Source organism: Aegilops tauschii, chromosome 5, assembly GCF_002575655.3.
Source record: "Aegilops tauschii subsp. strangulata cultivar AL8/78 chromosome 5, Aet v6.0, whole genome shotgun sequence".
NCBI lineage: Eukaryota > Viridiplantae > Streptophyta > Magnoliopsida > Poales > Poaceae > Aegilops > Aegilops tauschii.
The window spans coordinates 233,432,669-233,446,144 of record NC_053039.3 but is presented as its reverse complement, the minus strand read 5'-3'; the positions used below and the strand labels follow the sequence as shown (position 1 = coordinate 233,446,144).

General features: G+C 44.9%; 1 protein-coding gene across 1 annotated transcript; it reads left to right on the top strand.

Annotated features, from left to right (window-relative positions):
* The first annotated feature begins 704 nt into the window (after nucleotides 1-704).
* Nucleotides 705-3,276, top strand: LOC109741761 (AT-hook motif nuclear-localized protein 10). Its single transcript, XM_020300844.4, has 5 exons — nucleotides 705-1,232; nucleotides 1,716-1,783; nucleotides 1,905-2,045; nucleotides 2,397-2,555; nucleotides 2,644-3,276. The coding sequence occupies exons 1-5, from the start codon at nucleotides 851-853 to the stop codon at nucleotides 2,995-2,997; spliced, it is 1,104 nt and encodes a 367-aa protein (XP_020156433.1). The 5' UTR covers nucleotides 705-850; the 3' UTR covers nucleotides 2,998-3,276.
* Nucleotides 3,277-13,476: the final 10,200 nt, after the last annotated feature.

Below are 13,476 nucleotides of genomic sequence, written 5' to 3'. Positions count from 1 at the left end.
AAGAGCCCCACAATCTTCTCTGTAAAATTTGAATTTGTTCTCATGGCGATTTTTTTTGTGTGCGTGTAAATCTGCATTGCCACTGAGTAAATCATTGCATATTCTTAGACACAGTACACTTTAGTCAAAGGTAAGCACCACACCATTAAACACAGTTTCATAGTTTAAGCTGTTTGAAATAGTAGTGCATAATATCGTGAGTTGTCTCATTCATTTTTCAACTGTTCATTGTAATAATGGAAGTAATACATAATATCATTTGCCGTAGTTTGTCTTATTGCACACAGTATTCTACTGTTCATTATATTGGAAGTATGTTGTTGTATACTCCAGTACACTTTTGCAGTCCAACCAATCAGCTGGCTGGTCAAAGGAGAGAGGTCGTTCCTTAAAGAATGGAGAGAGAGTGTGTGTGGGTGTTTCTTGTGCAGAGAGAGAGAGAGCAGGAACCCCGCCATTCTTGTGCAGTTTCTGCCCCCAATATCTCTCTCTGTTTTATCTCTGCCACCATTTCTCTCCCTCGTCTTTAAAATATTTCCCCCCATAGAACTTTGGCATATGCTACTACTCCCCAGTCCAGAAATACTTGTCATCAAAATGGATAAAAAGATGTATCTAGATGTATTTTAATTCTAGATACATCTCTTTTTATTCATTTCGATGACAAGTATTTTCGGACGGGGGAGTACTACAACGGTGCCACTGGTGCCTCGGCTAGAGCAACCGGGGAAAGAAAGCAAACTTGCAAAACTAGAGTAGGCGTCTCCTCTGCTCTGTCTTCTTCCTCGTTTTGAGGCCAAGCCAGCAAACCAAGAAACCCAACGAAAGACCGGCCACCCCCACATGCTACATGGAGGGGAGGGTGGGCATTGCGGTGGCAGGTGGCCATGAAGCCGGTCTCGGCCTGTTCAGAGCAGACGTTTCCATGGCGGAGCCGCAAGGAGCAGCCAAGGTGGAGTACCGCTCCTCTCCCTCCTCGCCGTCGACCTCCCCGACGCCGTCCCCGCCGCAGGCCGCGGCTGGCCACGGAGGAGGGTACGCGGCCGCGACGCCGCACGCGTGGAGCTTCGCCGGCGAGCAGGAAAAGCCGACCGAGGCCCGCGCGGGGGACAACGGCAACGGCAACGGCATGCAGATGGCGGGTGACGGCGAGCAGGTGGCCGGCTTGAGCTCCGGGCGGCGCAGGGGCCGGCCACGCGGCTCCGGGAGACGGCAGATCCTAGCCACCCTAGGTCCGTATGCTCCCTCTGGAATCCAAACCTTCTTCTTGAGCGACCCAAAGCTTCCATTTTTGCTGTTCGGGTTCTTGCCATGTTTGCTCCCCCTTGTGCATTTCTATTCCATTGCTAGGATGGGGTCCAGTTTGGGCGGTAGTATCTGTTAGGACAGTTCTGCTGTTCTTGACTCTCATCTTGTCGCATCCATCTCCGATGTTATTAAAGTGATTCCTATGTTTAATCTCCACTTATTCTCACCAACCTTTACCTGTACTCTTCTCCCATTTATTCTCACCAACCTAGCTTGCGTACGCATTATTGTCAGATTTATCTGGCAGGGTTGAACTAATCGACCTGATCCGTTAGAAAGTTAGTAGGTGATTTCGTACTTATATGCTAACCTTGATTAAGGTCCTTGTTTCATGCTCTCCAGTAGTTCAGTGACCTAGAAAACTAGTGTAATTGTTTGCCTGATTGCAATACTTGTGATTTGTGAAGGGGAATGGTATGCGCTCTCAGCTGGAGGGAGCTTCACACCGCATGTCATCATCGTCCCTGCTAGAGAGGTAATTAATTAGCGTCTTTGGCATCTTAAACCTCTACTTTTCCCTTACATTGTGATCTAGTAGCGGAGGGGTGTCGTAATTTGAGAAACACATCGCTGTTCTTGTCCGATTTGGTTTGTAGGATGTGGCGGCGCGCATAATGTCATTCTCTCAGAGGGGTCCACGCTCGGTCTGCATCCTCGCTGCCAGTGGGACCATCTCTAATGTGGCATTCAACAAGCCTGGCTCATCTGGCTCATCTGATAGCACCTTCACCTACGAGGTATGCAACAAAAATGGCACCAAGAATTTGCTGTTTGCCTCTTATCACTTTTTTTTTCTGGAATGCGCAAGAGGGTTGCGTGCCTATGTATTAAGAGATAGATAGCGATCCCCTAAAAAAAGACAGATAGCAACCGAACATTTTACAAGAATTGCTATTGCGAATCTCTGTTGAATGTTTCATTTGTCCGGAGTAGTTTGCACTTTGCACTAATTTGGCTTTATTTATACACAATGCAACTTGGCTAATGGCTATGTACCTATGAGGATGGATGAATTCCTTGCCTATTTTAACTGGTGTATTGTGTCTTACCGATTCAAACTGAAAATATTTCGTGCATCTGATTTCCAGGGCCTGTTTGAGATTCTTCAGCTGACTGGCTCCTTCACAATGGCCGAGGAAGGTGGCCGGAAGAGGACCGGTGGGCTCAGTGTGTCACTTGCTGGCCCCGATGGTCGTGTCATTGGCGGAGTAGTCGCCGGTATGCTGCGTGCTGCCACTCCTATCCAGGTATAGACCCGGCTTTTCAAGTGCTCTCACACCTTTTGAATTTTGAAACCATCTCTTCTTCGTTCTCTAACACAGACCGTCTGAACAGGTGATTGTGGGGAGCTTCCTACCAAACAGTCTGAAGCAGCATCAGAGGAGGATGGGCATGCACCCGCAACCATCTGCCGTTCCGACGCCGCCGGAGGCTGACGCCCCTCCTCCGGTGCTCACTGCTGCAATGCCCATCTCTCAGGCGGCTCCTGGCAATGGTCGCCATGGGCCTCCGGTCCCCATGGCGCCCCTACAAGTCCATGCCAATGTGGAGCACACTGCAACCACCGGCCCCATGAACCTGAACTCAAGCTCCGCAGGCTTCACCATGGTCGGCTGGCCTGTTGGCGCACAACCCATGGGTCACAGGCCTTCCCCTGATATCAACCTCTGCTTGACTCCCCAGGAGTAGAATCTGCTGCCGTTTTGTTTTGGTCTCCTCATCACTGACACATTTTGCAGGGCGTTGACTGGGTTCTATCCTAATCAGCTAGACCAGCAGTCCAGTTGGGGGAGAAGCTAGGCTAGAGTGAGGACAATTTAGCCCTAATCTGATAGAGTGATAGGTGATGTTCTTACGTGATCCTTAATTAGGAGAGACTTTTCAATTTGTTCTGGGCTGTTCATTGTGATTTCTGCCATTGCTGTAACGGGTTACTTGTAGTACTTTAATCAGTGGTTACCTTCCTAAGTCCATGTCTGAACGTAGTCTGTGGCCTGTTTCCAGAGTCACTGCCTTCTGTTGACGTGTGTTACTTTTGATTTCGAATAGTGCAATTTGCATCTGCACTTAGAGCCTGTTTCTAGAGTCACTGTCTCCTGTTGACGTGTGTTACTTTTGAGTAGTGCAATTTGCATAAAATTTGAATTTGTATATGCACTTAGGGCCTGTTTGGGTCGCAGCCAGTAACCACCCTACCAAAATCCTATTGTTGACTGAGGGCGTGGGCGAGGCGTTTCGATGGCTGCACCCCGATTTGGTAGGGCGGGCGTGGGCGCCATCCAAACATGACCTTAATATCGAGAAGGGAAAGACCTAGAAATAGACATGAGTCATGGGGCACAAGTTAGTGACATGTGTGTCATTTATACAACGTTGTTGTGGGCTCGTGGTTCTATCCATGAAGAAGCAATTTCTTAAAGTAAATTTGCTGGACCGGCAAAAATTATTTATCCTCCAATATTTGTTTGGGGAAGCTTAACTCTCCAGCATGTTGGTATACACATTTACACATTTTGTTCTTGTTTTTAGAACAGAGGCATAAGATGTGCTCGGCTTTTTAAATTAATAAATCAGGAAACATGCAAAGTAGTCAAATGTTTTTAGAGATGACATCTAACATATAGCAACCGAATAGAATTGCTGAGTCAAAGAGGCGGCTAGGCTCCTTCATGCCATAAAAGATGTATGTACTCCCCCGAAACAGGCGTTTAGATCTCTCTCGAAACAGGCGTTTGGCCCGCTTTATAGATAAAGCACCAACTGAAGAAGAACGCGATCGGACGATACAAGATGGTGAGGTAGTACTCTTACAAAGCCGATCTTGAGATGTCCAGCACACGCAGAACGCATGCGACTACGCTACCAGCAACAAACACCGGAAGAACTAAACATCCCATGCTACGACCTAACACACCTAAGCTCCACGACAACGCTCTCAAGAGTCCACACCAGAGCGGCTCTTCACCCGAAGCTTAACATGGAGAGAAGAACCACAACGACGTCTTCAAGAAGATGGCGGCACCCTCGTGTGTCGTCATCGTCGCCGCAGAGGCACGGAGCTTTCGCCCGGCAACTCACCCGAGCCACTACGAGGCCACCAGGAGGAGCGTGACGATGACAGAACCCCAGATCCAGATCGGGACGCCTCCCATCCAGGGGAGGGGCACGTCCAAGCTACCCGCCACAGCACCTCCCATTGCCCACACAACCAGGGAGTGAAGCCACCACCACCGTAATGGTGCCCGCTGAAGAGCAACCATGCAGACCGCCATCCAAGGCCCGGCATCCCTGTCGCTAGATATCGTGTGTCGCACCCATCACAACGCACTCAACCACGGTATCGGTCCCCGGGTCTAGGTAGGCGCCTCCACCATAGGAGGCACCCACACCTGCGTCCCCTGCTAGTGCCAGGTGGACTGGGGGGCATGACTCCGAGACTGCCTACGGCCACCGGCAAGCCAGCACCGGGCCCATGGCTAGGCGAGCTCACACGGTGCCAAGTTCGTGGTCACTGGCGCCGATCCGCGCTCGGACACAACGGTAACACGACCCCCACAATCAAGCACCGCACCCGCGAGGAGAGCACGAGCTCCACCCGCGGGCACCTCCCGGGCCAAGCCCGACCTCTCCTACACGAAGCACAAGCCACGATCCGCCCCGGGCCCCGACCTGGCCCGCCCGAGCATGAACCCTAGATCTGCACTTACCTCCGTCATACATCCAGGAGAAGGAGGTCGCCACCGCCACCCCTCGCCACCTGCAGCCTATAGCAGCCATGACGTTGTAGCACCTCCAAGCGCGCACCACCGCTCAACCCCAACCTAACCCCTACGCTAATCAGGGCCGAACCCGCCATCACGAGCCACCACGCCCAAGACCGAGCCATGGCAGCCAGCCAACACCATGTAAGCTCGCAGCGCCTGCCCGCCAAGCTGGCTATCGTGGCCAGGCGCGCACCACCATCGTGCCGTCCTCAGCCCTCACCACGAGCAGCGGCCGCCCCGCAGATCTGGCGCGCCAACCCCCGCCGCCCCAGCAGCCACCATGCGCCCTGCCACCACCAGCACTGTCTGAAGCGTGGCCGAAGCACTAGAAGCCACCAATGGCCCTGCGTGCGGCCACGCCGCGCCCGGGATGGGGAGGCCGCGTCAACCTCGGATGTCGCGGGAATGAAGAGGCCCTGCCGCCGTCGGCTCCGATCAGGCTTTGCCCGGTCGAACCCCGGGGAGGCGCGGGCTCAGGAAGCCCCCCCCGGGTCGCGTTTAGATCTACAAAGGAACTTTGATCTCCATTTCGCGCGGAAGGCACGAATAAGAGAGGGTTCCAGATACAGAGCAACAGCTCAAGGCGAGTCCGGAGACTTAAAACAAGAAGGCTAGCTAAGGGATTAGTTTTTTTAGGGATGCTAAGGGATTAGTGACGTGGTATCCATGCGATGGGACGGAAATGACTAAGCCGCCGAATCGCAACGTCCATTATCTCCTTGTCCTTCGCCTTCCCCAGCTGGGCCACTGATGCATGAACATGATACATTTGAAAATAAAATTACAGGCATTTTTAGGAATAACTATAAATTTTTTTGTAAATAAATTTGACACAATGTTGCTATTGTACTTTTTTATGGTTCTCTAGAAAGTGTTTTTTCACTGTAAGGATGTTTTCTGTAGTCCACCTTTGATGATAAAATCTTGAAATACATTCAAATATGAAAATAACTTGATATTGTTTAAGAATTTTGTTTGGATAATCTTATAACCTTACATTTTCAAGATAATGGTTGTTAAATTTCAGATTTTGACTCTATCTATTCCAGAAGATATTAAATTCAGAGAGTTGGAGGGCGTATTTGAGATCATACAAATCATGTAAAGTAACACATATGCTTATTATACTTTCTGAAGTATGACTCTTCAGCTCTGAAACCTCACCTTCTAATATAATCTGGTTTGTCGGCGTATTAAAACCAGTAAGGGCGAGGGCCACTCGGTGCAGGATTTATCTCTATGCCGAGGATGTTGAAATCTTCGCCAACCTGGACAAGGAGGAATTGATGGTGATTAGCTCCATTTTGCAGCTTTGGAGATGCTAGTGGACTAGTGACTAATCTGGCTAAGCCCGAGGTATTTTCTATCCATTGCGAGGGCATCGATCTGGACAACATCATGACTGCATTCCCAACCAAGATTGGGGCTTTCCCAGGTCGATATCTGAGCCTAGCTCTGCCCATGCACCGCTTAAGGAAGATTCACCTTCAGCCTCTCATCGACAAGATCCATGTTTGATTGACAGGATGGAAGGGGACGAACATTGCTCGGCTAGGGATGGTCACGTTGGCTAAGGTCGTTCTTGCGGCAACAACGACATTACACTCGACGGCCATTCCTTTGCTCAAATGGGCTCGCAACAAGGTCGATAAGATCACGAGAGGATTTATTTGTTGTGGCGACGATGCTGAGATCGCGAAGGGTGCGCACTCGTTGGTGAACTGGAAGACCGTGTATCGTCCAAAGTTGCTTGGTGGGCTTGGTGTTACCGATATGGAAAGGTTGCGAAACCTGAGATTGCGTTGGCCTTGGTTGAAGTGGATCGACCCGGACAGGCTGTGAGTGGGCTCTCAACTTCCTTTCGACCATTGGTGATGGGAATAAGGCCTCCTTCTGGCATGACAACTAGACTGGGGGATGTGTTCTCTGACCGCTGCCCTCTTCTTTTGGACATCGCAACTCGTGAGAACATGACGGTGCACTGCGAGATGCGTGGCAATAAATGGATATGTTCTGTCGCAAGATTAAACACGCCTGACCAATTGCGAGAGTTTGTAGCCCTCGCTTCTATCATCATGGCGACCACCTCGACCCCGGGCATTCGAATTCTATCGCATGGGCGCGGTGTGAGTCTGTACAATATTCTTCTAGCTCAACCTGCACCATGCAATTTATGGGGTCGTGTCATAAGTTTGAGACAGAGAAAATCTGGAAAGTCCATGCCGAGCTGAAATGCAAATTTTTTGCCTAGCTCATCCTTCACACCAAAATCCTCACCGCCTACCATCTTGCGCAGAGAGGTTGGCGCCATGACCTAGGGTTATAACTTTTCTTGCGGGCGCTTGAGACTACGCCTTACCTGTGCACTCTATGCAACTGCGGGGTTGGTAGTGTCATCCTTTTTGCTCCCTGTGGGTTTGTCACTTACTTATCATGAATTATGCTACAAACCCTTTGCACTTGCGGGAAATCAGACATCGTGCTCTCTAAACTCTAGAAGTTAAATTCACTTCCTTCGCAACCCAATCTACAGTAAGATGCCACGAGAGGTCTTGTCCTTGTTGAAACATGCGCTCCCTCTCCTCTTCGGTGGTTCGCACCATGATAGCCATGACGAGGTTGAACCTAGCGTTTGTCGCCGCCTTCTCCACAGTTCGTAGCGTGTGGAACTTTGCTTGCTCCTTTGCATCCCTCTCCACCACAGGTTCCATCACTGCTAGGTGTTGATCTTACTCCGAGACAGAGAGGGAGCGGATCGCTACTCTTGAAGTGCGCAACAGTCTCTCCCACGACAGAGAACAACCTCGAGTCAGGAGTGAGAGGACGAAGCCGCGCCTCGTCGGTGATGGGAGCGGTGCGATGGGTAGGACGCGACAGACGTGGGGTCGGGCATCGATGGAGTCACAAGAGCGGTGCCTAACATGGGAGCGTCATATTAAGCTCGCAAACTAAGATCTTCACTTCCCCCACACGATCGATCGCCAGAGATCAGATCGCCATCATAGTATTGAAACCCTAACTAGGGGGGTAAATATCGCAGGTTAGGTCTTTTCCTTTTTTTCATTTTGTTGATGTTTTCTCTTTATTTTATTTTTTCACATTTTATTCAAAAAACATGTACATTTAAAACATGCAAAAATAAATAAATGGACATTTTTTAAACACGTGAATGTTTTTAAAACCAGTGAACACTTAGAAGATTTATGTTTTCTGAAAATCATGAATATTTTTAAAACACATGTACAATTCAAAAAAAATTATGAGTATTTTAAAACAATTGTGAAAACGTTTAACTTCATGGCTATGTTTAAGCTTCGTGAACACATTTTAATTATTTTTGGTACTTTCTTAAATTTGTGCACAATTATAATATTTACTAACATTTTGTTGAATTAATGAATTTCCAGCTATATGCACATTCATTTCATGATATATTTTTCTAAAAAAATATATTTTTTATTAAATTCATTAATTCCAACTAATTGAACCGACATAAAAAGCGGACAAGTAAAAATCTAGGAGATATAGCGCACAACACTAAAAGAAAAAAAAACAGTTGAATACACCTGATAGAATCTACGGGAATCCAATGAGAGCAACTAGTTAACGAGCGCTCCTTCGGGAGCCTCGCAACGATCAGCGCCACTCGGCACGTTCTCAGTCATTCGCCATGTGTCGCGCTCTGGGCTCTTCCTTCGTTTTTTTTAATTTTTCCGCACGCGTTTTCGGCTTTTTAAACCGGTTTTCCCCGGTTTTTTCGACGTTTTGGTTTTTCACCGGTCTTCCTTAGCTTTTTGAAAAAAACGAATATTTTTTGCGCGAAAAAACGCGTTTTCTTTTTTTCCCTTTCACGAGAGTTACGGTTTTGCTTCCGTGAGAGGCATGGTTTTGTTTTCGCTAGAGTCACGGCCGTGCCTCTCGGAAACAAAAAAATGTGTTTTCTGTTTTTTTCCTTTCGCGAGAGTCATGGTTTTGCTTCCGCGAGAGGCACGGTTGGGCTTTAGCGAGAGTCATGGCCGTGCCTCTCGAAAACAAAAAAAAACACATTTTCTGTTTTTTTCCTTTCGCAAGAGTCACGGTTTTGCTTCCGCGAGAGGCACGATTGTGCTTTCGCGAGAGTCACGGCCGTGCCTCCCGGAAACGGAAAAAATAACGCGTTTTCTGTTTTTTTCGCGAGAGTCATGGTTTTGCTTCCGTGAGAGGCACGGTTATGCTTTCGCGAGAGTCACGGCCGTGCCACTCGGAAACGAAAAAATGTGTTTTCTCTTTCTTTTTTTCCCTTCCGCGAGAGTCACGGTTTTTCTTTCGCGAGAGGCACAGTTGTGATTTCGTGAGAGGCACGGGCGTGCCTCTTTCGGAAATGTAAAAAACCCGTGCTCCCGGTTTAATTTTTTTACGGTTTTTTGTCCTTTTTTTGTGAAAAAAGTTCGTCAAAACCTATGAACATGGGATCTAGTTCTGAAGATCTCCACGCGAGGAATCTAACGGTGAAAGCAGTTCGAGATTTGGACGCACGGTTTAAGAGAGAAAACATTTTGAATAAACGGATCCACGAAAAAAGGAAAAACTCCCTGGTGCGACATGTGGCACCCATACAGTGCGCCCCTTGTCGCAACCTGGGGAGGTTGGAGTGATCTTTGCAACGAGTACTCCTCAACTAGTCATTTCGGAATCCATTAAATGTAGACCAAACACGCACCCCCTCTGCTTGCTACGTGTTTCGAGCCGGCCCAAGTAGTGCAGATCACACTTCTGGTTTTGGGACAGTTCAGACAGTTTTTTTAGTTTTCATGTTCATTTTTTCTTTTTTATCTTTTGGGTTTTCCTTTTTCTTTTTCTTCCATTTTTATATTTTGTTAGTATGTTTTCATTTCGCGATTCTATTTTGAAAATCATGACCACCTTTTGTTCATTGAATAAAAAAATCATCAAATTCCAAAAACATTCATCGAATACAAAACAACACAAAAAAATTCAAATAATGTACGTGAATTTCTAAATAAAATTCACAAATTTCAGCAAATGTTTATCAAATTCCATAAATTGTCATCCAAATAAAAATTAGAAATTGTGAACATTTCTCACAAATTCATGAACATTTTTGAATTCTTGAACATTTTTTTTGAATTCATGAACAAGTTTTGACATCATAACCACTTTTTAATTCATAAATATTTTTACAGGGCATGAACATTTTTCAAAATATCACACATTTCTTGAATTCAAGATTTTAGTTTGAAATCCATGAACATTGTTTGAATTCACAAACATATTTCAATTTCACCGACATTTTCTCTAATTCTGGAACTTTTTTGAATTCATAAACATTTTTTCAAATTCGTGAGAACATTATTTTAAAATCACGAACATTTATGAATTTAATTCTCTTTCTAAAATCATGAATATTTCATAATTAGAATTTATTTGACATCCGTAACATTTTGTATTGAGCAAAAACCAAAACAGAAAAAAAACAAAAGGAAAAAAAATGGGGCGCCCTGCCCCCACATGGGTGGGCCAAAAAGTCACACCTCGGCGAGTGAGGTGTGTTACCTCACTTTCCACCGCGTTGGTTGGGGAATAGGAGCTACATAGAAACCTTTCATGATACCACAAATTGCCGCTTCAAATGAGCTTGCACGAGCCAACTAGCGGGTGAGTCGACTCTAAGCAGCGAGTGTAGAATGAGGCCAATTCTTGACTAATCCTACATGATGGCCACATGCGTCAACATAATTGAGGTTATTCAGCTTCATATCTTTTTCTTTTTTATGTTTTTGTTTTCAGATCTTGGTTTTTCTTCTAGTTTGTTTGCACATTTTTATAGGTTTTTCAGTCACACATCGAACTTATTGATTATACAATTAGTTTTTTAATACACACTCAACATTTATTTATAGCCTACAATGAATATTTTTGTTATATACACTGAACAATTTAAATATAGAATGAACTTTTTAAATTACACGATTGTAATATACGATGAAATTTTCCTAATATAGACTGGACTTTTTTACAGAACAAATACGGAATTTTTTTCTAATATATATTTTTGTAGGTTTTTAAAATATCTAGTTCCTAGAAAACAACAGTTGTTTTTTTAGTGAAAAAATGACTAACAACCCGAAGAAAAGAAAACAACTGGCTGCAAATTGGGCTGGCCCATTTGCATTGTATTTAATGAAGCCACCTCTAGTTGACGAGTGCTCCTCTTCAGTGCAGCCTCTGCGCTGCGTAAGGTAGTTGGAGCACTAAGGAGCGCGGTAGTGGGCTGGCCCAGCATCGCTTGCGCTAGATCTCAAAAACTAATGGCCAGAAAATATGTAGCACGTGGGATTCGAAGTAGGTAATTGCAGATATTGAGAAGGGTACTAACAGCAATTATGGACACATTCTCAAAGAAAGCACTAACTGCAAATTCAATTTTGAACGCCGAGTTGTGAACATAGAGGCGGATAGTGTAGCTAAATTTGCAAGTTCTTTGGATGAGGGTCGCCATGTTTGGTTCACCCCCCATGATCCTATTTGTATCCCTTTAAATGTTACATTTGATCAATAAAATTTAGCTTTCCCCTCAAAGAAAAAAAAATGCCATTGTGGACGGACTTGGTGCTTCAACCACTGCACTAGGATAACATTTTTGTGTTATGTACGGAAACAATTCTATTTGACCCGAGTTTTAGCCCGAGTACAAATTATTTGGACAAAAGGGAAAAAAATTGAACAAGAATTCCCGAATTTTCAAACAGTCCATTGATTTTGACAACAGGTCACGGGGTTCAAAGAAATGTTCACAAAAAATCGGAGAAACTTCATCAATTTTTTTTAAAAAGTTAATAGGATTATGAAAACAAATTCATCGATTTTGATAAAAAAGTTCACCAATTTTTTAAAAAGTTTACGGATTTGAAAACAATTAATCGATTTTGATAAAAAAAGTTCACGAAATTGAAAAAGTTTACCGGACGTTGAAAAAAAGTTAATCTATGTCAATAAAAAGTTCATGAATTTGAAAAAAGTTCACAGATTTAAAATAATTTCATCACTTTTGATAAAAAATAGTTCACGAATTAGAAAAAAGTTTATCAATTTAAAAAAATATTCATGAGTTTTCAAAAAATGTTAATGCATTCAAAAAAGTTCATCAATATTGAAAAAATGTTCACTAGAATCTGAAAAAGGGTTCATCAATTTTGATAAAAACAAAGTTCACGCAGTTTAAAAAAACATAGAAATAAAAAGGAAAAAGAGAAAAGAAAAGAAAAGCGGAAAGAAGAAAAGAAGTAAAAGGATGTAATAAATCACGCCAGGTGGGTGGGATAGCTGGCCATCGGTGCTAATTCTGAATGAGAGATCACGGGATCGAATCACGCACGCCCGGTTTTCTTTGCGTTTTAAAAATAGAAGAGAAAATTGGTGAATGGTCCGGCCCAACACGCAGGGGGGTGGTGTCGCGGGGGTGTACGCCCGTTTGCTCCGATGCCTTTAAGCAGCGCATCGGGCGGAAATAGGATTTAGCCTAGTCGACGCATACAACGTCAACTACGAGGTCTCCCAATTCCTATTCGGTGCTCAAGGCACAAGGTGGTGTCGCGGGGGTGTACGCCCGTTTGCTCCGATGCCTTTAAGCAGCGCAACGGGCGGAAATAGGATTTAGCCTAGTCGACGCATACAACGTCAACTACGAGGTCTCCCAATTCCTATTCGGTGCTCAAGGCACAATTTCCTGCGTAAATCGTAAGTGGCGCCCACGTGCACTCGTATGGTGCTAGCGCATATATCCCTTTTGTTAGCCCTGGTTTTGGAAGCTACTAGATGCTGCAAATTCCTTTTTCTTTTACGTTTTCTTTTTCTGGGTTTTTTTTAACGATTTTTTGTTCCTTTTTTCTCTTTTGCTTTTTATCTTTATTATTTTTCAGTTTTACTTTTACTTTTTCCTTTTGAGAACATTTTTCAAATCAGCAAAAAAAATTGGTTATGTGATTTATTTAATTTTTGAACTCTTTTCCAAATCCGTTAAGTATTGTCAAATACAAGAGTTTTTTTAAATCATGAACTTTTCTCAAAATACTCAAACTTTTTAAATTCCTATTTTCTTTTTTAAAATTTATGAACTTTACTAAAACCTGCGGATTATTTTCCAATTCGCAAAACAAAATTAAAATCCAAGTTTTCTTTACAAAAGACAATGGTCAATTGGTAGATGGTCGACTGGTCAACCGAGCGAGCAAGACCGAGTGGCCCGAGTGAGCGAGGGTGGGGCGGAGCGTACTAATGGGCTTGACCAAGTGAGACGCGTGGGAGAGCTAGCGCTCTAGTCAGCGCCTTAGGCGCCAATTAGGAGCACTCATGAATGTGCACGGCAAAGTTGGTTTGTCGTTCCTATATGAACGAAAGTCATTTT

Coding starts and splice junctions, on each gene's coding strand:
- LOC109741761 (XM_020300844.4), top strand. CDS start 851: ATGGAGGGGAGGGTGGGCATTGCGGTGGCAGGTGGCCATGAAGCCGGT. Junction 2,046..2,396: donor ATAGCACCTTCACCTACGAG/GTATGCAACAAA, acceptor TCTGATTTCCAG/GGCCTGTTTGAGATTCTTCA. Junction 2,556..2,643: donor GTGCTGCCACTCCTATCCAG/GTATAGACCCGG, acceptor CCGTCTGAACAG/GTGATTGTGGGGAGCTTCCT.